Genomic DNA, 20,677 nt, shown 5'->3' with positions numbered 1-20,677 from the left:
CAACAGCCAACTGGTTGAACAGCAAAAAGGGCTCTTCCCTCTCCAGGTACTGTTTCAACTTTTTTTATCCTATTCCAGACTGCATTTCTCTCTTTTTAAAATTAAAAGCCGACAGCATCGGGTCTTGAAATTTTTTTTTTCTTTTGGCCAAAAAGAGAAGAAAAATGCAAAAAAGTCAGTACTAAATTTCCCTTATACTTCTATTTATTTTCTTCTTTCCCTTAAGTAACCGACCAAAAGTTCTATCATGTTTAATCAACTGCTACTTCCAAAGAAATTGTGGTTGGTCTTTGTGTTCCCTGCTACCAACATGCTACTGCGCAAATCTAACTCTTGTGTTTGTATAATTTTCTTGTATTCATTTTTTTTTTTCATTCATCAGATGATATCAATCCTTGCTTACACTCTCCTACTTTTTTATATTGTTGCTTTTATTATTTCCTACACATGGGAGGAAAAAAACAAACCAAACAGAAACAAACACCCAAACCCTTTTTGGGCTGCCATACTGGCCTCTGATAATGTTCATTTATTTCCTCCATATCGGGAAAATTTGCTGTTGTACTTAAATAAACACAAACTGTGAACAGTCCTGGATTTTTTCCAGGGCAACTACTCCTACCAAATCTACATGTTCGATTAAATCTTCTTGTGAGATTGAAGCATTTTCTGATTTCCCCCAGCAACAAATCTAAACCTTCAGACACTTCTCATTTAAGTTTTAAAGCATGGATTTTAGAACAGTTTAAAAATTTTCACCTTCTTTTCCTGAAGTAGGGTAAGCCATTCAGCAATCTGACCAAACATATGAGTTTAATTAGTTCAAAGGGTATGAGCTCTAGGTACAGTACTGCTTGTAGTCTAAAAGAAGAAAAATCACATACCTCCTGAGAGTTCAAGAATTCTGCTCCTATTCTGAGTTAAGGCAGTTGATTTCTGGACACAGGCAGATAACACCATGGCAGCACTTTCCAACTTTACTTCTTGCTCCTCCTGACAAAGAATACAGGTCAAGACCTCTTTCTCAGCAACAGATGGACCTCGTTTGGGACCCAAAGCAATTTTGGAGTAATCAACTGCTGAAGACACGCTGTAAGATCATAAGTGATACAGATAGAAAATAATCAGGTGGCTTTTTCTACATAAATTTAATTCTTCCAGGCATCTAACAAGGTCATACACTCCTAATATTTCTGGTTTTATACCACATTGCTTTACAAAATCAAATGATGACCAAGCAATGAAGAAACTTCTCAATCCTCACTAAAATGCAGTATTCTTTAAAAATAGAAAGTGGAAGCCAGCTAAGATAAAGTAACACAGTGAAATGGATTCAGACAGCAGGAAATTCAAGTAGCCATATTCAATGTAGATTGGATTAAATATATTTAAATCTTACAGACACATTAAAATTGTTTTCCATTCTTGAAGAAAACATATTGAAAATGAATGTCACCACCTTAAAACAACGCTTCGTGGTACAATAAACTTCCATATATTTTTTAAATATTCCCTATTCCAAAGTTCAACAATGACTTATAGAAGACGATTTATTAAAGACCAAAGCATATGGAAGTGAACTCTGCTTTTCTTTCAGCAGCTATCTCTATTTTCCAGACTAGTTTTGTGAAGCCCCAATTACACAAAAATTGTGAGCTGTATTACATATTGTTGAAGTATCTCTAGAACAGGAGCAATCCATATCAACAAAATTATAACCAACAGAAACCAAACATCTTCAGTATGAAATAAGATTTTAAAACCTAACAAACAGAAATATCAGTGATTTGAGCTACAAGAAGCATGTATTCTTCTTGAAACTTAAGCTTAAGACACACTGGCTTTCAGATTCTTTCCAAATAAAACACTTCAATTTTCATATAAGGTTGACAGTCACCTCCAAGATTACAGTGGTGTCAGCTCAGCAGGTTTCCAATGATACTTCTTAAAATGTCAATCAATATAAGTATCCACCATTTCAAGAACTGATATTTTTTATAGTTTATCTTATGTTGTCTACAAAGTGATACACTGTTCTTACATCAGCACACACGTGCTAGTTTATATATAATTCTTTAACAGAAGATGACTTATAAGTAAATAGAGACACAAGTTTGTTGACTATAATGACACAATCTGTCCCCTGAACCTACTTATGAACTTTATGGAGCATAACGAATTTATGTAGCAGGTAATGAACTCTTCCCACCAGAACTCTGGATGTCTTTTTTCTCACCTTTCTTCCTCCATAATAGCATCTTCTTTCCCCTGAGCCTCCAGTGTGTTTTCATACAGGAGCTTATGGGTTTCAATGAAATTCCTCTGAAGTGCAGACATCTGGGCCATTATCTTCTGACGGTGCAACCTTGCTGCTTCTGCCTTTCTCTTGCGCTCAGCTTTCTCTTTATCCTGAGTGCTCTGTGTCTTACAATAAGAGAATAAAGAAATCACAGGCAACTGAGAACATCAAAAAATGAGAAGACTCTTTCCTCAACTATAGGTATTCTAACCACTGACATCAAATTCCTTAACTGACAATGCTTTACTGCTATTTGAAAAATAAACAAAACTCAAATCTTTAAATGCGACTAGGTTAATGAACCTAGCCAGAAGACTGTACTTTTGTGGTCCACAAAAGGTCACTAGTACAATTCCTAGTCCAAAGATAAGATCAATAATACCTGAGCCATTTTAATTAAGTAATTGTCTGTTTTTAAGAAATTTTAGTGAGGTGAGCATCAGAAGCCTTCTCCAGTATTCTGTTATTCTCCCCATAAGCGAAACCCGTACTGAATATTCAGTATCTTCCTTACAAAACTGAAGAAAATTTTATCTTGAACTATCGATGACACAACAAATGTAGCAACTTTTTACATATATGTGTATTGTATTTTCACTATTCTTTATGGCACACTGGAAAACTATTCTTCTTCCAGTATTTACTCATCTATCATGTTTTCAAAAACTATAAACAAGGTATTTCTATGCTTTAGAAATGTAGAATTCAAAAAGCAGGTAGACTTAATTAAAACATATAGAATCTAACTCCCCCTATTCTATTATTTAAGGGACAAATTCAACATTATAAACATTGCTTCCATTGACAACACCATTACTTTTTGAGGAAATCAAACAACAACAAATTGCTCCACAAGCAGTGGAACGGTAAGAGACTAATTTCTTACCGACTTTTGTATTTTGTTTGACACCTTACCAGATACTATCTGACACCTACCTCAAAAAAGAAACACAGCATATGCTGTGATAAGTTTAGAGCTGCACATGCAATGACCAGCCAAGAGATTGTTTGGCAGCAAGCTGTCGCCAAACAAAATGCGTAAGAGCAAACTAGCCTGTCTTTGCATACTGTCTAAGGGTAATTAGATTCTCTTCTGTTCAACTGCCAACTTGAAAATGGGACTGTAGTAATCTTTGAAATCTCCATTTCGTTGTGTCACTTGACCACTGGATTAAAATGTTATTTTGAGCGAAGTGCAAAGAGACTGATCGACAGAATAAATACTTAAGCCTCGTGTCTTTACACAATCAGGCAAAGCAGATTAACCTCTTGACAGGGCACGCAAATTAAAAGACATCACTTTAAGTGGATTTGCATTTCTAATTACTGTACAATGACAATATAATAGAAAAGGTGGTCAGATCATAAAGACAAGAAATGGAAAGATGAACACAAATTACTTCCTTCACCCCCCTCAGTTGTTTCACTTAATTTGGAAGTACAACCAAACCCACACATTAGCTGCTGATAATTCCATGAAACATGTTTAGCACAAATTTCATTTATTAAAAATATTATTATTGGAACTAAAATCTTATTTGTAGACAAGATATCAGAAATCAATTTTAAAAATTCGCATTTTAGGCAACAATGAATTTAGTCTCATTATTGAAAATAGCCATTTAAAACATTAAATACAAGGCTTCCACTGAAATTTTTATTATTACCTCGTCACCTTTTGCAGCTTCTGAGGCCGATGCAGCTGCTACTGTTGTTAAACTAGATTTTTCCCTCAGTCTTTTCACCATGTCAAACATCTAAAAATAGAGACTTAGATGTTAAAAACAAAATGCAACTTGGCTCTTACTATAGTATAGATTAATACAATTACAATAATGCAATATATAAGCACTGGAACAGGTTGCCCAGAGAAGCTGTAGATGCCCCGTCCCTGGAAGTGTTCTTGGCCAGGTTGGATGGGGCCCTGGGCAACTTGGTCTCATGGAAGGTGTCCCTACCCATGGCAGGAGGGTTGGAGCTAAATAATTTTTAAAGGTCCCTTTCTAAGCAAAGATTGACCCAGCTCTTGAAATTAGCAAAGCAAGTATGGTAACTTCTAAGTGTTAACACAGTATTCAAGAAGCCATCTGGTCTGGAGGAAAAAAATGGTGCAATACATTAAACTTCGAGAAATCATTGCAGCTGTGAACACCGGATTGTATGTGGGAATCATAACATCTTTCATAACAGCTTTCTTCATTACTGAAATCAGATCATACTTATCTCTCCCTTGTGTACCTGCAGTATCCAATTGACTGTGTCCTTCTGTGCCTCTAACTGAGGAACTCTCTTCAATTTTTCCAGAAGCATTAATACGTTCACAGCATTTAAGGCTGAGCTTCCCATTCCTTTACAAAGTGAAAAATAGAAAAGGGACTTCATGTATTTACAGCCATGGACATGCCTTAAAGTATTGCTAATTATATAACACACATACATGAACACAACCTGTCTAGTTACTTTTCTCATTTAATTTCATCTGTTTATTTCATTTATATAAAGTATAATCTATCCCCTTGTAGATCAGTAATTTCTGCTTTAGAAAATCTTTGCTTAATAATTTCTGCTTAAAAAAGAATTGCTTTTCACTTCCAAGGGAAGCAATAAAGCTCTTGTACCTTACCTAAGTTTGCTAACAGCTTAGCTTGCAAAAGTTTATTTCCATCCCACAAACTCTTATTATTATTCTTATTATTTCCTTCCTTACAACTTGGTGACTAGCTCACAGGGTTCTAGGCCCTTCTCTAACACAAGAATACTTTAAAATTGAGACCATTCCCTTCAACAATATTTCTACTTCAGCACATTCTACAAGAAATTAATTTGCACATTTTTAGTAGGGAGACAAATACATTATAAAACCAATTTTTTTTTAATTAAATCACTTCTCTGTAAGAGCCTTCTTACAAAAATACTGATTATTTTTGCATCCTTTACATGTAAATGGGATTTTGGTTTTTCCAGTTATGCAAAACTAAAGGTGGCAAAGCATTCTCTAGCATCTAATTAATTTGAATTTATGCCTATAGTTGACATGAAGCTTCTTAAATGGAAATACGTTCCATCTAAGATGGACTTAAGATGACACTTCTCTTTGCTCAACAATAAGAAAAAATAAAAAAATAAAGTGAAATAAGAGTATTTTTCAAACTCACATTTCAAACACAACATTTTTTAAAAACTAAATAAAGGCACTTCAGTAGTTTTATACATTTATTCACATAGGAGGTATTTAAAACACACATAGATGTGATGTTTAGGAACATGGTTTAGTGATGCATTTGGCAGTGGTGGGTTAACAGTTGGATTTACTCATCTTAACGGTCTTTTCCAATCTAAACAATTCTTATCTCTGTTGCACCTCGCAAGTGACAATCATGTTTAGTTTGATAATGGATTTTTTTTATTTGTTCTTACACAGTGAAGCAGAAACTCTAAATAAAATGAGAGATTATTTAGAAAATGCAGATTCCAATGCCCACTCACTAGTCTTGAGTGTAAGATTAGGAACTGCTTAGTAGGGATTTGAAAAAGAAAAAAGCACAGTCCACAGCCACTAAGTTTCTGTTTCTATTATCACTACAATAGTAAAAGAGTAACTTGCAGGTAATTCAATACTGGTACAGCTCAGTAGTACAAAAGCTGGAGACAGTTTACTTAAATCCACTGCCATTTTTCAAGGATTTCTTAGTTTCCATTTCAATGGTGTTCTTGTGAAGGAAAAACCATTTTCAGTTATGTAACACTAATATTACTTTCAATTTCTTTCCCACAAAGAGAAACACATATCCTCTTCAATATACCTGACAACTGGGAACAAAGGAAGCTAGTCCAAACCTGGTTACTTGATTATTTTTTAAAAAATATTTTATCAGGTTTTAATATAAAGCAAAAAGTAAAATCTTTCTGACTCAAATCACTGATTAATTTCTTCTAGTTTATTTATTTTAGAAAATAAAACATACGTGTTGCTTTGTGATAAAAATCAAAGGATACTTCTTCCTCTGGAGACTTCTGTAACTGCTGCTTCTCCTCTAGTAACCCTAAAGAAAGGAGATGGAGCACCTGAAAAAAAGAGAAAAAAACCAAGTGTCATCCAATGTTAGAGATAAGGAAAACTGGCATATATAATAAGAGCATTTAATGTAGTTCTGTATGATATACTGAACATATTCATGATAAAACACCTGAAAAAGTGCAGAGATCATATATGGTAAGTGAAATAAAAATGCCCAATATAAATTTACTGCGTATTAGTTGCACTACAATTAATAAACTTGCACACTCTTCACAGTAGTAAAATGTGAAGTTTGTCTTTTTGTTGATATAAATCTATATTTGGTTAATTCCATAATCCAAAAATTAGCAGGTAAGGCAAAGCAATTAAACAATCCATGCACTCTAATGAACAAAACCGATTATTTCATGTAATCTGTAAACTCAGGTCTATAAATAATTCTATAAATATTAAAAAAACAACTTCCAAAACCAAACAAACCAACCAACCACCGAAAAACCCCTTTCAACAGTGTCAGTAATTCCTTTTTTTTAAAGCATAAAGTCACTGTGGTAAAATGAAATACTTACAAAAATTACTTTATTCCATGATTGAGGCCCCAAAGACATTTATGTGCTTACGAAATGAAGCAACTCCAATTTCTTTAAGATTATCAAAGGGTGACTTAATTGCACATGAAGTTTCAAGACAAAGATGAGGTAAGTAGGATTACGCACTGAAACAGCTTCAGTGATCAGGCAACAAAGGTAGGAAAGAAAAATAGAAAGTTGGAGAATATTTCCTATTTAATATTATTGTGTACTGTGTTTTTATTTTACAATGGAGATAGATAATTAGAAATATTTTCTTCATCAGTAAGATTCATAAAAGCAGGTTTGGGAACAAAAACTAAATCCTTATCATTCAAAGTTACCTTTACGTATTTTAATCCTATCATAAGCAGTTAACACGGTCAGTACAGGAATGGCCATAGCAAGATGACTAAGGCTGACCATACCATTTGAATCATAGCCTCAGTCCACAAGTGGGTTTCCAGTTCCACTGCCCTCTGAAGAAGTGTCCGCAGGATGTGCATCATAACATCACAGTTCAGAATCCTCACCACGTTGCTGAAGGCAGGACTGAAGTCTGGAGGAGGAGGTGGTGGCAGTGCTAGAAAACAGAGATGTGCAAATATATTACTGAGCTGGCATTCCACCCAAGACTGCAGGCAAAAAGTAGAGAGCACAAAAATACTACTTTCAGTGAAGAAAAACTGGACTTTTGAATTAATAAAACCACGACAAACACAATTGCTCACCTAAGACAGCTGTCATCTTTAGCAAAGCTAAGTACTTATATAAACCACAACTAAGTACTTACATAAACCAAAATTAAGTTCTTATATAAACCACAGGCAAGCTAAGCTAAACAATCGATCACAAGTACTTAGTTGTACCTGTAAATGCAAATCTTTACTACTTTGCACTGTCTTGTGATTTATGTATCACTATTAAACATATAGTTTGTGTTTTGCATCAGATATAACGTCTTCAAGTCATTAAACAAAAGTGAGCAGTAGAGCTTCCAAAGTCTCAAACTACAGTGTCACATGTATGGAGCTCTAAATTCTTTCTTCTACAGGGGAATTCTGATCATTTCTAGCTATGTACATTTTCTGAGCTAATACTGAAACTGTGTGATGTGGTAGCTTCTCCTAGAAGCTACCTGGAATCTTAGCATTTACTAACAGCAGCTTATTTAATGCCACAGTCTTTTCCTACCTGGAAGCACTGACTTAAGTCTTCTTTTGGCACCTGGATGCCTATTTTCAGAAAACCTCTGTGAACGCAGTGTCTCTAACTATCGATCTTTTGACAATTTAGACTGAATGAATTATAACAAGTTATTGACAAAGACAACACAGTCACATAAGAGAATATGCAGGAAGTGCTTGCAACAGAACATGTAGCCTCAGGGGAACACACATCAAATGTAAACAGTTATCCTTTTATTTTGGAACTGCACTACCCAATTATATGAATGTGAGTTTCTGACAATAACATCTAAATAACTGCATTTTTTTAAAGTTCTACAAAACCAGTACCCCTGATAATGTCTTAGAGTTGCCAAAGTGAAAGGGGAAGGTAGGAATTCTGAAGGTGCTGCTGAAAATGCGTCAACTGTATAAATGAACAGTGGAGGAAGAAACCAAAAGTCATTCAAACCCCTTTTTCCCCTCTCATTAGTTTTCAGCTGTAATAATCCTCTGAGTTACTTACAACTGAAAGAAATATTTTTCCAAAAAGAATGTGATTTCCAATTCAACTGTGTCCCTCCTAAATGACAATGCCAATGTATTCTTTTTCAGTTCCACAGTTTTTCAACTGAAAGGAACCTCAAGCAAATAAAATTCATAAGAATTAATTTTAACCATCTTAGGTATGAAATGCTATAGTGCCTGTGATCATACACAAAAATCAAAATACACTTTAGAGTAGCAAGTAAAGATTAAGGTATTCAACTGAAAGGGCAACCTGGGAAGAAAAAATAGTTACACCTGTTGCAACTCACAAAAGCAGGTGATAGTTGATTTTATTGAATTGTTCGTTGTACTTATTTGTTCAGCTTATCAAATCTTCCTCAAGACAACTCAATTAATGCTTGTGGCTTGAATGGGTAAAAGTAGACTCGAAAGGGAAATAATATTTGTGTTACAATAGAAACACGGGGGTTTATTGTTTTATGTATTCATAGCTTATAAAAAAAATTTATTTATTAAAGTCTCATTCTTGTATTACAGAATGGATATGAGCACTAGTTCCTGCAACAACCTAATCTACGTGGCATTATTATTTCTCAACATTGAGCTAAAGAAAATACTCACTAAAAAAAAAAATCTAGAAACTTTTGCCTCTTTGTTACTTCACCATAAAAACTCTGAGCTGTGCATGGGTTTATCAGTGGGTACTACAATCTGTTTGTTTGTCCGTATGGAAATTAAACCAAAAATTTCTAAACTCCTATTTTTGTCTTAGATAAGTAAAAACGATAAAAGAAATGTCAGGTGCTAATTAATTACAATTACTACAAATAATAACAAATCTAAGATGAACTCAACTATCCACAATTAAGTCACAAGACATCTCCCAAAGCTCATTATACACATACAAGTACATACACTACCAAATTATCACATTTTTTGAGTCATGAGTTTCAAAGTTTTACCTTCATCCCTGTTTTCGTGTTTTCTTCTTTTCTTTTGCGTATGCTCAGCCTACAGAAAAAGCAGTGTCGTTGTATCAGCACCTCTACAGAAGTACACAATGAAAGCATGAGAAACCCTACACTAGAAATCTGGCAAGATATATAGTGAACACCTGGTTGTCTAACTAGAATTTTATCTGAAATCTGTTTAACAACATTGCATTTTGCATTTAAATTTGTAGTAGAGATAAATAATTGGACACATTTGCTTCCTCAATAAGAGTTACAAAAGTAAAGTTTGGGGTTTCCTGGTACAAAGGTAATTCTTATCATATTTTGTTCTTAGCATAAAGAGTTAACAGAGTTAATACAGGAGTCACCATAGGGGAAACACTAATGCAAACCAAATACCAATTGCAAACAAAATACTAATGCAAACCATTGTCAATTTGTACTGACAATCTTAACTTCATTAAACATTTAGTTTTCAAGTTCGCAGCGTATACTCTTTACTGAATCAGTTCCTTTACATTCCATTGCTTCCTTTGATACAATAAAATTCTTTAGACATTGATAAGTGTATGCTATTTTTTAACCTTTGAGAGTGAATCTTACACTGCTTACCTTGCTGTGTTGGGTCTTAGTATAGTGATAAAAGAACATATTGAATTCCTTCAAGCACTCATCCTTCAGTTCGTAAACTCCATGGCCAGAGACACCTGGTTTCCTTATAGAGAAATATTTCATGACATAAAAATTAGTAAAGTATGTTCAGCACATCTTTAAATGTAAACAAACCAGTAACACAATTGATTTTCTAACGCAAGTGCAACAGTGCTGGTTACTTCATTAACTTACAAAAAGCGGGGAGTGAGTACATTTATCAGTCCTTAATTTTCAAGACTGTTTACTACTGTTAATTCCTAGAGCAGCAAACCATTTTTAGTCTATACATCATCTAAAGTACACAATATAGCCTCTGAAAATTCTTTTAAACTTTATGGCTTAGAATTTCAGACACTGGATGTTATTGTATAAAATTCATTCCTTTCTTTAACCAAACTACAAAACAAGTAATACAAACAGCTACTTTCCAGTGAGATTTTTTAAACTATCCATATAATTCTCAAAGTAAAATGCCTAGGTACATCTATAGTTGTTCTTAATTAAACATAAAAAAAGCAAGTCATATGAAATTTAAAATAAAGTATACTAAAATAATTAAAACAAGATAATTTTCTTACAAAAATAGCAGACATTTGAACTAGTTTTTCTCAACTACTACAATTGATAGTTCTATATTTGCATGCACATACATATGCACATGTATATAAAATTAACTTCCACCTGAAAATAATGGAAAGTTAGCAACTAAGTAACATTTAAACCAATTATTAGATGGCAATTGTCAAGGGTACACAATGAGAGTTGTTAATGTTCCTAGCCATCTTTGGAAAAAACAACAATAAAAAAACCCCAAAACCCTTTTGAACATTCTAGGACATGAGACTACTAAACTCCTGAGACTCCTCAAACTGAATTTGAGGAAAAAGGGTGGCAAAAGGAGAGAAGTAGTAGTACCTTAGGATAATCCATACACTTTTCTTTCCTATGCATACTTGCAAACATATACTTCAAGACAGCAAAATATTAGCTGAACAGAGACTGTACAGTTCAGCTTGTTTAACCCACATAATCTAAGAGATCTTACTTCACATACAAGCTACTTATGAAACAACATTAAGAACTTACTTAAATGTAGCCACTTTATCAATTACATTCTCCAAGCCAGTTTCATTGTTCTCCTGGTAAAAAATTTAGTTTGGAATAAATATATAAATATCTTCAGTATTACGCTATGTGTAATAAAAATAGGCAAACAGATTTAGATAATTCCCTAATTCATGAATTAATATATTTTGCCCGCTGTTAATCAGAAAGCAGAAATTCATAATTGACAAGTTCCAAGGAAGTATCAAAAATGGATAATATTTTCAGTTAATCATGTAAAACTTTATTAATAATCGAGCTGATCTCTAGAAACAGGGCAGTGCTCATCCAAACTCAATGGAGGGAAAAATGGAGGTTCAGTTATTTTAAAACTGTGAATGTGGATATTACGATAATATTCCAGGGTATTTAATTTACAATAAAACTGTAGCTTTTTTGCATTAACTGCCAGCCCTGAAAACTTGCACAGTCTATAAAATCTAATCCACATCTCTCTGCTTTGCTTGAATTTTCAGCAATTGGAATAGAACGACCGGGAAATCTGTGTTTTCAAATAGACTTGTACAACACCCGACTTTGAACTGATCTGCACAGGTTTAAATGATCAAAATTATAGGATCAAATTTACTGATGGCACATAGGGCTGAATGGAACTCAGCCCCATGGTCCTATAGGGCCAACACAGAAAGTTTTAAAACTTTTCTTTTTGAATCTAGGAGAACTAGTAGGACAAGAGGGCACGGTCTTAAGCTGTGCCAGGGGAGGTTTAGGTTGAATATTAGGAAAAAAATTTTTACAGAGAGAGTAATCAGACACTGGAATGGGTTGCCCAGGGAGGTGGTGGATTCTCTGTCCCTGGAGGTTTTTAAGATGAGACTGGATGTGGCACTTAGTGCCATGGTCTAGTAACCACGGCGGTAGTGGATCAATGGTGGGACTTGATGATCTCAGAGGTCTTTTCCAACCCAGCTGATTCTATGATTCTATGAACTATATCTGAATATTCTAAAGAATTTCACCTCTTAATCAAAAACCATAAGTCCCATATAAGCCTTTCCAGATCCATCCATACTTGAAATTATGACATTTACCATCAGTAACGTGTGTAAGCCACTTTGTCATGTTATTTTGTAATTCTGAAACCAACGTTTAAGCTTTTAATCAGAAATAAAATGCCTCCATATTAAGATAAGAAAGCTAATGAAGAAAGACAAACCAAGAAAAAGTAAATGAAGGGAAAAAATAAATAAATCAGAACTCACATTTTCAGGCAAAGACTTAGTAATTGCACTGTGAGCCATTGGTTCAATACATAGCAGATGGATGATCTCTCTCATTATAACATCTTCTTTTGTCACATTGCTGATTCCAGGAACATATCTTTCCCCTGTCAGAGTGAATCAAAAGGAGAATGGCAAATATAACAGGTATAAAGCAAATCTGAATTTTCTGCAGCAATAATGCTATTGCTGGCATGTTTCAGTACCTCCATTTGTCAGAAACCTGTCCCAACTGTATGAGAGTGAAAAAGCCTAGCTTCCTAACAAAATGGGCCAAGATGGACTTTCTCTTCATATTCTACTTTAATGTCAATTATGATGTTATTTAACAACCTTTTTCACTATGCAACCCCTATTGTTTCCAGTTGACAAATATTTGTGTTACTGAATCATATATTTAAAATAGGCACTCTCCAGTATACTCTCCATACCATCTATGTTAAAGAAAGTCATCAAGCTGATTTTGTCAAATTAATAATCTATTACTACAACAAGAGAACTGAAACTTACCCACGACATAGATGAGAATCTGTAGCATCTCTTCTATTAAAATGTTATATTGTTTGATTAAATCCTACAAGAGTTAGAGAAATCACTTTAAAACATAAAACTGCAGGAAAATCCGTCAAATGACACTGAGCTCAGCCTTCAGATCTACTAATTCAGTGAAGCACCATACTGTAAGAAGAAACTTCCAACAAGCCAGAAAAAGTGTCTGCACTTGTAGAGGAGGTTTTACTCAGCAACTGAAGTGCAAGATTCACAGGCAGGAAAAGAAACAACAGCTAAAAAAAAGTATGGGTTATATCAAAGTTCAAGCCTCAAGAAGTAGCTTAACAACCTAAGAAACTTCAAGCCAAAATAAAAGCACATAACATAGCCTAAGAGACATGGAAATTTTATAGTGAAGTTATTTACATGGATTTTGGTAGATGCTCTATGAAATAAAGGTCAAAGGGAGCAAAACCTGTTTGCTAATTTTGAATAAGCCTCTACAAATTCCAAATACAAAATCATTTGTCTAACCACTAGCTCCGGTGTTTACTGAGTTCTGGTGTGGTCATAAAAATGCAGCTATCAACAGTAGCTAGTCTGTCTTAGTAATGTTTTGTATACTCAAAGCTGACAAACTACCCATCAGGAAAACTTGCTACTTACCTGGTCTTTGGTGGGTTTGATCTTTTTGAAAGCATCAGCAAGCTCGTATCTCTGCAGCATCAACAGGAGGAACTGGTTTGGATCCATAAGAGATGCACCTATCTATCAAAAAAAACAAACTAATAAGAACATCAGTTACTATTACAGTTATTCAGTCATTAAAAAAAAATTGCCTTTCACCAAGACAAAAAATTTAAAATCATACAAATTTAATTAATATAAATTTTAAAAATTACATTATTTTAAAATTCCATGAAAGTTTTATAAGACAAGAAAGCAATGATTCAAAACATTATACCTGGAGCATGATGATGTCTTTATCATACATCTCTTCTCTGCATTTAACATCTTGATAATAGAATACCTGAGAAACAGGAAAACAAAATTTAAGTAGAGATATAAAGTAACGCACTATCAAATATGCACCAGTTAATCTCTGAGGCTTTTTTAAACTGTACCACATCATTACTGAGAAAAGTCCATATTTCTTTCAAAATAAATGTGTACTTTGACGGAAGTGCTAAATGGTTTTTCACCTATGCAGAGAAAGTCTATGCCATACTTCATACCCCATTCCAAGAGAACATAATTCTAATGGCTGCTACTGATTAAAGTAGAAAGATCCTCCTTCTCCCCCAGTTCTCAGAAAGACAATTCTACAGGGTGCTACCAATATTTACTTTGATTTCACCAAAGGGTCCCATGCAAAATCAGCAGAGAATTTCTGCCATCAAAGGAACAAACAAAAAAAACAAGTCAAGCCAAAGCAGGTAAATGCAAGGCTACACTCTTCCTTTTATGTTTAGTTTTGCAATAAAAGTCCCAAGTATTAAAAAATGTTTGTATGTCCAGCTATATGGCTCTCAAAACAATGATACTGAAATAGTTTAACTTTTGCATGTAATAATTTCCATACACCAAGAGAAACTTCTAACAACAGTACTAACAGTACTTATGCAGTGATTATGAGATCTGAAAGTAGCTTACAAGTAGACACTGGTCACATCACTACTGTTTCAAAAAGTAAGAAACAGTCATAACAGCGATGAAAATACTTATCTAAGGCAGGGTAGAAGGAGGCAAGCCATTACTGAAGCTGGAAATAAAACCAAGTAATCTAAATTCCCACCTAGAAACCTTTCTATTTAGTGTAGGAGTGACCCCTGTGACCCCTCTCTGCACTGGATGAAACCATCCCTGGGAGCATGACTGAGAAACCTTTGCATACACCTTAGGACCAGTTTGCCACTGAATATGGTAAGGGAGTACCTGGCTTATCAGAGAGAGTCCATTCCTTCTCCACATCTCTGCAGCAACCTGAGCCACCAAGACAAGACACCGCAAAGGATATTCTACTAGCAGCTCCACTTGAAATTCTTCCTAGAATTTAAAAACAAAAAAATAGAAAAAAGAAAAAATCAACTAACAATAAGTCTGTTCATGATTTCAGAAGGGTAAGTTCTAGTGAACAAAGACATATTGACAGCTGCAAAATAATTTGTATGTGAGCCATGAAGGTTATAGGATATAATTTTAAGCTTTTTTTTCCCAGAGCATAAATCACAAGAAGCATTTGAGGGGGGAAAAAAAAAAAAAAAAACTTACAGGAGAAACAAACTCGTGCAATCTTGAGATGGCTCCCGTCTTGCTTAATCGTACATGAAGACCTACAAAAACCAACAGGAAGAAAAATTAGAAAATAAATCAAAATTAGTGAAGGTTCTCCTCCAACTCTTTCTAAAAGTTAGCTAAATCATCTACATCTCAGAGAATTGCAGAAAAAAGTCAGTTTATTTAGGAGACTTCACAGTTTACTTTTTTTTTAAGACAGAAGATCTACATTATCACAACAGTTCTCACCAGTCTATTCATTGAGTGAGTTAATTAACACCATTTAAACTGAGTTGCTAAATAGTATTAGCAAAATTTCTATTTCACATTTAAATCACATGTCAGTAGTAAATGAATTTCAAGACTACAAGGCTTAACAGATGGTATCTTGATATCAAATGATGTGATAAAGAATCTACAGCTTAATAGTATATGATTTGTTTTCTACAGAAAGTGGTGATCACCCACTGCTGTGGTCCTTTGTATTGTGACTGGAAATCTGTCCTGGCATGGTGCAAACATATGTCTTTTAGGAGGAGCATTTTAACAGTCCTAAGATATACATGGCTGGAAAATAAATTTGAGATACAGTAATAATGAATATTCATTTAGACAAAGCAAGTAGAAAAATAGAAACAGAACCACATAAATTCAAATAATCCAGAGAAGACTGATGATGATATTAAAAAGGGAAAATTTTCCTTCTTGTCTTCTTTCTCTCTCTCCTGTTTAAAAAAAAACATTTTCCGGCCTCCATGGTAAATGTTTTTTTCAGAAAAACTTTCCCGCAGTGGGACACATGAAGAACACATTTGCCTTATCACAAGAATGTCAGAAAGTCAGAGAGCAACTCATCTGTGAAACACTGAATCCAAATGCCTTTTGGAGTAAAGAAATACAGATGGATGATAAACACAATTTAAAGAGCAATCAAAATACACCACCTACCAGCAAGAGTCCTTGACAGTGGCAAATGTATGCTGACAGGATCTGCAGACACTCTGTAAGGTCTGCTCTCCAGGGTATGGCCACATAAGTGAAACACTGTCTTTTCCCGAGAGCGACCATTTGTGCTGCACCTCATCACAGCTTTATGGCATTCTCTGTAGGCCCTGAGCAACAGCTCTTCCTAGAATTTAAAGTAAATGCATACGTTATATTTACAAATCATGCAGTCCATCCTTTCTCTCTTTGTCACACCGCAGATTAATTCTCTCAGACTCATTTTTTTGTGAAAACTATATTGAACAATAGTGAGCTATTTAAAAAAGCTGCTATTTAAAAATCCCCGAGGAATATTCGCAGAAGGCACGCTTGTAAGAATCCCAGGAAACTGATATACTTACATCAGAGGCACACCACTCCTGGAACATCAAAAGAATGTTCTTGAGCTGCATCTGTATAGCAATAGCTGCTTCCCAGTCATGGTCCACCTCAATGTGCTGACCAATCTGTCTTTTTATCTCTTCCATTCCCTGAAATGGAGATTTCACAAAATACTCAAGCTAAATCAGTGATCACAGGCCTAAAACAACACAAAATCCCACAAGTAAATGGTAAAATCCAGGTTGTTTGGATACAGGTAGCTAAAACTGGTATTATTTCTGTAAAGTAAACAACTTCCTCACCCACTGAAGACAGGGACTGAAGAATTTGCCACCGTAATTGCATGTTTATATCCACAATATTGTTATGGACAAAAAGAGGAAAAAACAGAAAAGCTGTAATACCTCTATAACAGAATATTAGAAAGAAAATTTAAATGCATTGTACCTGCATGCAAGTTAGAATCCTTAGGAAAGAAACAAATCCTTCCAAAAAACGCTCCCTCAGGCGGTCTGTCCATAATGTAGGCTTGCTGACTAAGACATACCTGTCCCCAAAGAAAACATTATCATCCTTAGCCAGACTTCTCTTCTGCTTACGCTTGTATTTCAAGTGTTTTTTTGGTTTAATACAATCAACCGCATTGTCACATTTACATCACCCTCCCCACCTCAAACTACCCAGAAAACTTTCACCAAATACTAGAGTTGCTAGTAGTTTGGTGTGACTCCATAATTTGAAATTAACAGGTTTTTTAAATTCCAAGGTATTTGGGGTGGCTTGCTTTTACATTACTCAATTTATTAGACTAATTTGGTACCTGTATGAGTAGAAAATCCTTTGCAGATAAGGATTATACAGCTTTCTCAGAATGACAATGAATAGGAGCCGAATTTCCCATACTTAGATATATTTTATTTATTAATGTGTTATATGCAATTGTGTCAGTAAAAATCAAAATATGTCTTTATAGAATAAAATTTTGGTATTTTAAGTTTTCACTGAAAAAAAAAACATTAAAATTTCATGTGTGTTTTTGAGGGATTTGGTTTGGGGTTTGGTTTTAAAGCAGTTTTATCATCAGTTTCTGAATTGAAACACCTCATCCTACTACCAGTTTTCTTAGAATTGCTCCAGCATCTCAGCTTTACGCTTACCTGAGGTCATATATTACTGCATATACCCGATTCAGTTTGTCCTGACTGTAGCCTTGGAAGTTGAACTTGTCATTTTTGTCTAGGTACTCTGGAAGCACTTCTAGGAGTGTCTCTGTAATGGTGGTGATTACATTCTGCTCTTCAATAAGATGTCGGGCCTGCAAGAAGAAAATGAAAATTTTTTTCTTCCTACTATTTTGTTGAAGAGAATTGGCAAAATACTTTTTCCTTTGAATTCAGTCTTTCTGATTAGAAATTGTTTTAAGCATTTGCAAAGAGTCCAAGATAAAAAAACCTCAGTATTTATTATGTAGGAATATAGCTGCTATCGACTGTATGTTTGTTCAACTCTGACAGCAACTATATATAATGGATATGTTGTTTTTTTTCTTGAAAGATCATGTAGGAAAGAACTTTTACATTAGTATTTTAGGCAAGAAAGACAACCTTTAAAACCTACAGGTATATTTCCACATACACAGAAAATTTAACATATTTCACCCCCACAAAAAGACATTTAACAATTTTCTACTCCCTTGCCCCGTTTTTAAGGTTACATAAGAAGGTAAATGTGAATAGTAAATAAATACAGAGAGTTAATGCAGACTATGATGTGCCTAAAACTTATACTTATTTGCATTCCCTCTACGTTCTGTAATGAATTTTCATATCAACTCAAGCTCCTGCTTTCATACAGGCCTGTAACAAATCCCCAAATCATTCATATTCAAACTCAGCAATGCGTAAAGACTCTCTGCCAAGAACAACAGTCTGCAAAGGTGGTACTGCTAGCAATTCTCAAACTTGTTTTGCATTTCTTGCAGAGACAGGCTGTACATACCAGAGTGGGTACAGTGAACATCTGAACTGAGAGTGCTGTCACAGAGAGAACTCTGTCGTGATCATCACTAATGTATTCCTTTTGCAATGCCTTGTAATACTAGAAAAAGATAATATTGGGGACATTAAACCAATGTTAATAAAAATGCTTACTTTTTTATTTACAATAATTACATCTCAATGTCCTCTTCCTACCTAATAGAAGCAGTTTAGACTACAGAAACAGTACAATGTCCTCAGTGCACCAAAGCAATTCAGTATAGGCCCCACTGTCTTAATACTGAAGATAAGCACAAATTTAACTGATTTGTCAGACTGGAACCAAAATTTTTTTTCTCCTACAACCAATATTCCCCAAGAAAAGATATTTAATATCTGAAAAAAAAATCCATATAGACATGTACAATGAGTAACTCAAGTCTTTGTTTGCTTTGTTTCAGTCCAGAGAAAACCATAACATGTCAATCATCTTTATCAGAATTAAAAGGTCTCACCTTAAAAGAAAAAACACTTTGTCTTACGTTTTGTATATTTATAAACTATTGTATCTAATTTCCAAAAAGAAAGGCCAGTTTCAGTTCCAGTTCACCTGCCGTGTCAAAAAATACATGGAATACTAACAGCATTCAAATAAGTATATATACCTACTTGATTCTAAGGAACAAACCAGTGACATGGGAATTAATTAATTGCATTCTATAAAGGCTGAGCTAGTTATTAAAGCTCTGCTTTTTGAAAATTCATTATTTATATTGAAACAATTTTCAGTTTGGGGGGAAATTTTACAAAGCTAGTACAAATTCATAGTATAAAAACTAAATAACCATTTACCTTCACAAATTCCACAGCAAAAAGTTTTTTGTATTCCATTTCCATGAAAAAACTACTGAAGATAAGCTCATGGAGAACCTTTCTTGCCCCTGCAAAAAGCCAATACAGTGCACGTCACTTTGTCATACTAAAATGCAGCTTTTTGTGGAAAAAAGGAACCAATTACTAAACTATAATTAAAAATCTTTACAAGTCTTGAAATGGTTACAAAGTATATGAGGAAAGCTATTATTTTTTTCTGGTTTTGACATTTATCATTACGCATTTAAAACACTGAGTAAGCACCAAGTTACTCAAAGGCTACATCTTGTGAAAAGATTTTTCAAAATACATAAAGCAGGAAAAATTGAGGGGGCAAATATATAGCACAAATATCAATTAGCTCAGCTGTAAAAATAAAGGCTGTATAAAACCCATAATATAATAACTATGAAGAAATGTAATTCTACCTGCTTAGCACTTACTTTTATCCATTTGTTACACACACATGAAAAATTACTTTGCCTCTTCATTTTAGAGAAACATGGATACACAAACCTTTATGAAGTTTTGCATCCCATAGCATCAACTTGCTTATAAAGCATGGCTTTTCAGATCCAGCTTCTTCTTTGAGACATATTTGACAAAAGATCTGGCGAAAGTCACCTATAGGGAGAAAACTATTCATTTGTACAAGAATGGTTTGATAATTAAATTATATGGCCCAAGAAAACGAGAACTACAGAATTCTGTTCTTTAAAAGAAGAAAAAAAGAAGGCACTTCAGTATGAATTATTTTTAAGAATGTTTTTTCTCAATGAATATACTCCCACATACCCTTTCCTTTACTAATTTCTTCCAAATATTCTTATCTGATTAATTTAATAAATCCTGTGATGCATAAGAGTATTTTAAAATTAAAATCGTTTAGACAGCTTTGCAAAGCAGATCCATAAGAAGAATTCACTATGTCTGCACAGAAATGCACAGGTTAGGCAAGTCTAGGCTGGTCCTTGCCTTGGGCCTTGAAAGTCAGTCTTTTGTAGAAATTCAGAAATTATTTTACATTTTCTTGCACCTATCACTAAATACAGTACTTGCTGAAGCGGTTTTGGGGATCAACATTTGCAGTCACCTGTGTGTTATTAACATTCAGAAATGAAGCCTTATATTACTAATTTGAAAAGGAAAAGTGTCACGAATCAAGTTCCTGACAACCTGGAAATAAACATTATAAAATGTTTCCTGATCCATATTCTAC

At 34.3% G+C, this 20,677-nt stretch overlaps 1 protein-coding gene across 5 annotated transcripts in view; it reads right to left on the bottom strand.

The window, feature by feature from the left end:
• Positions 1 to 20,677, bottom strand: part of UBR1 (ubiquitin protein ligase E3 component n-recognin 1) — a 63,839-nt gene that overhangs the window by 21,329 nt on the left and 21,833 nt on the right. For 3 of the 5 annotated variants that reach the window (XM_027748618.2, XM_027748626.2, XM_027748646.2), the window contains exons 9-30: positions 19,975 to 20,082; positions 19,438 to 19,526; positions 18,608 to 18,706; positions 17,767 to 17,924; positions 17,057 to 17,156; positions 16,630 to 16,758; positions 16,232 to 16,412; positions 15,278 to 15,339; positions 14,942 to 15,052; positions 13,971 to 14,036; positions 13,673 to 13,774; positions 13,025 to 13,088; positions 12,497 to 12,621; positions 11,256 to 11,308; positions 10,128 to 10,230; positions 9,525 to 9,573; positions 7,315 to 7,469; positions 6,265 to 6,364; positions 4,538 to 4,647; positions 3,967 to 4,056; positions 2,237 to 2,424; positions 885 to 1,090 (exon numbers count right to left, since the gene is read on the bottom strand). In XM_027748618.2, the coding sequence (XP_027604419.2) occupies positions 885 to 1,090; positions 2,237 to 2,424; positions 3,967 to 4,056; positions 4,538 to 4,647; positions 6,265 to 6,364; positions 7,315 to 7,469; positions 9,525 to 9,573; positions 10,128 to 10,230; positions 11,256 to 11,308; positions 12,497 to 12,621; positions 13,025 to 13,088; positions 13,673 to 13,774; positions 13,971 to 14,036; positions 14,942 to 15,052; positions 15,278 to 15,339; positions 16,232 to 16,412; positions 16,630 to 16,758; positions 17,057 to 17,156; positions 17,767 to 17,924; positions 18,608 to 18,706; positions 19,438 to 19,526; positions 19,975 to 20,082 (2,448 nt within the window). The remainder of the gene's footprint in view (positions 1 to 884; positions 1,091 to 2,236; positions 2,425 to 3,966; positions 4,057 to 4,537; positions 4,648 to 6,264; positions 6,365 to 7,314; positions 7,470 to 9,524; positions 9,574 to 10,127; positions 10,231 to 11,255; positions 11,309 to 12,496; positions 12,622 to 13,024; positions 13,089 to 13,672; positions 13,775 to 13,970; positions 14,037 to 14,941; positions 15,053 to 15,277; positions 15,340 to 16,231; positions 16,413 to 16,629; positions 16,759 to 17,056; positions 17,157 to 17,766; positions 17,925 to 18,607; positions 18,707 to 19,437; positions 19,527 to 19,974; positions 20,083 to 20,677) is intronic. The other 2 variants (XM_027748633.2, XM_027748638.2) reach the window with 1 other exon arrangement.

The sequence above is a fragment of the Pipra filicauda genome, unplaced genomic scaffold (assembly GCF_003945595.2).
Source record: "Pipra filicauda isolate LSUMZ 115617 unplaced genomic scaffold, ASM394559v2 scaffold6_size6359152_pilon, whole genome shotgun sequence".
NCBI lineage: Eukaryota > Metazoa > Chordata > Aves > Passeriformes > Pipridae > Pipra > Pipra filicauda.
Note: the sequence above shows the minus strand (reverse complement) of the source record. Positions and strands in the feature narration are given on the sequence as shown.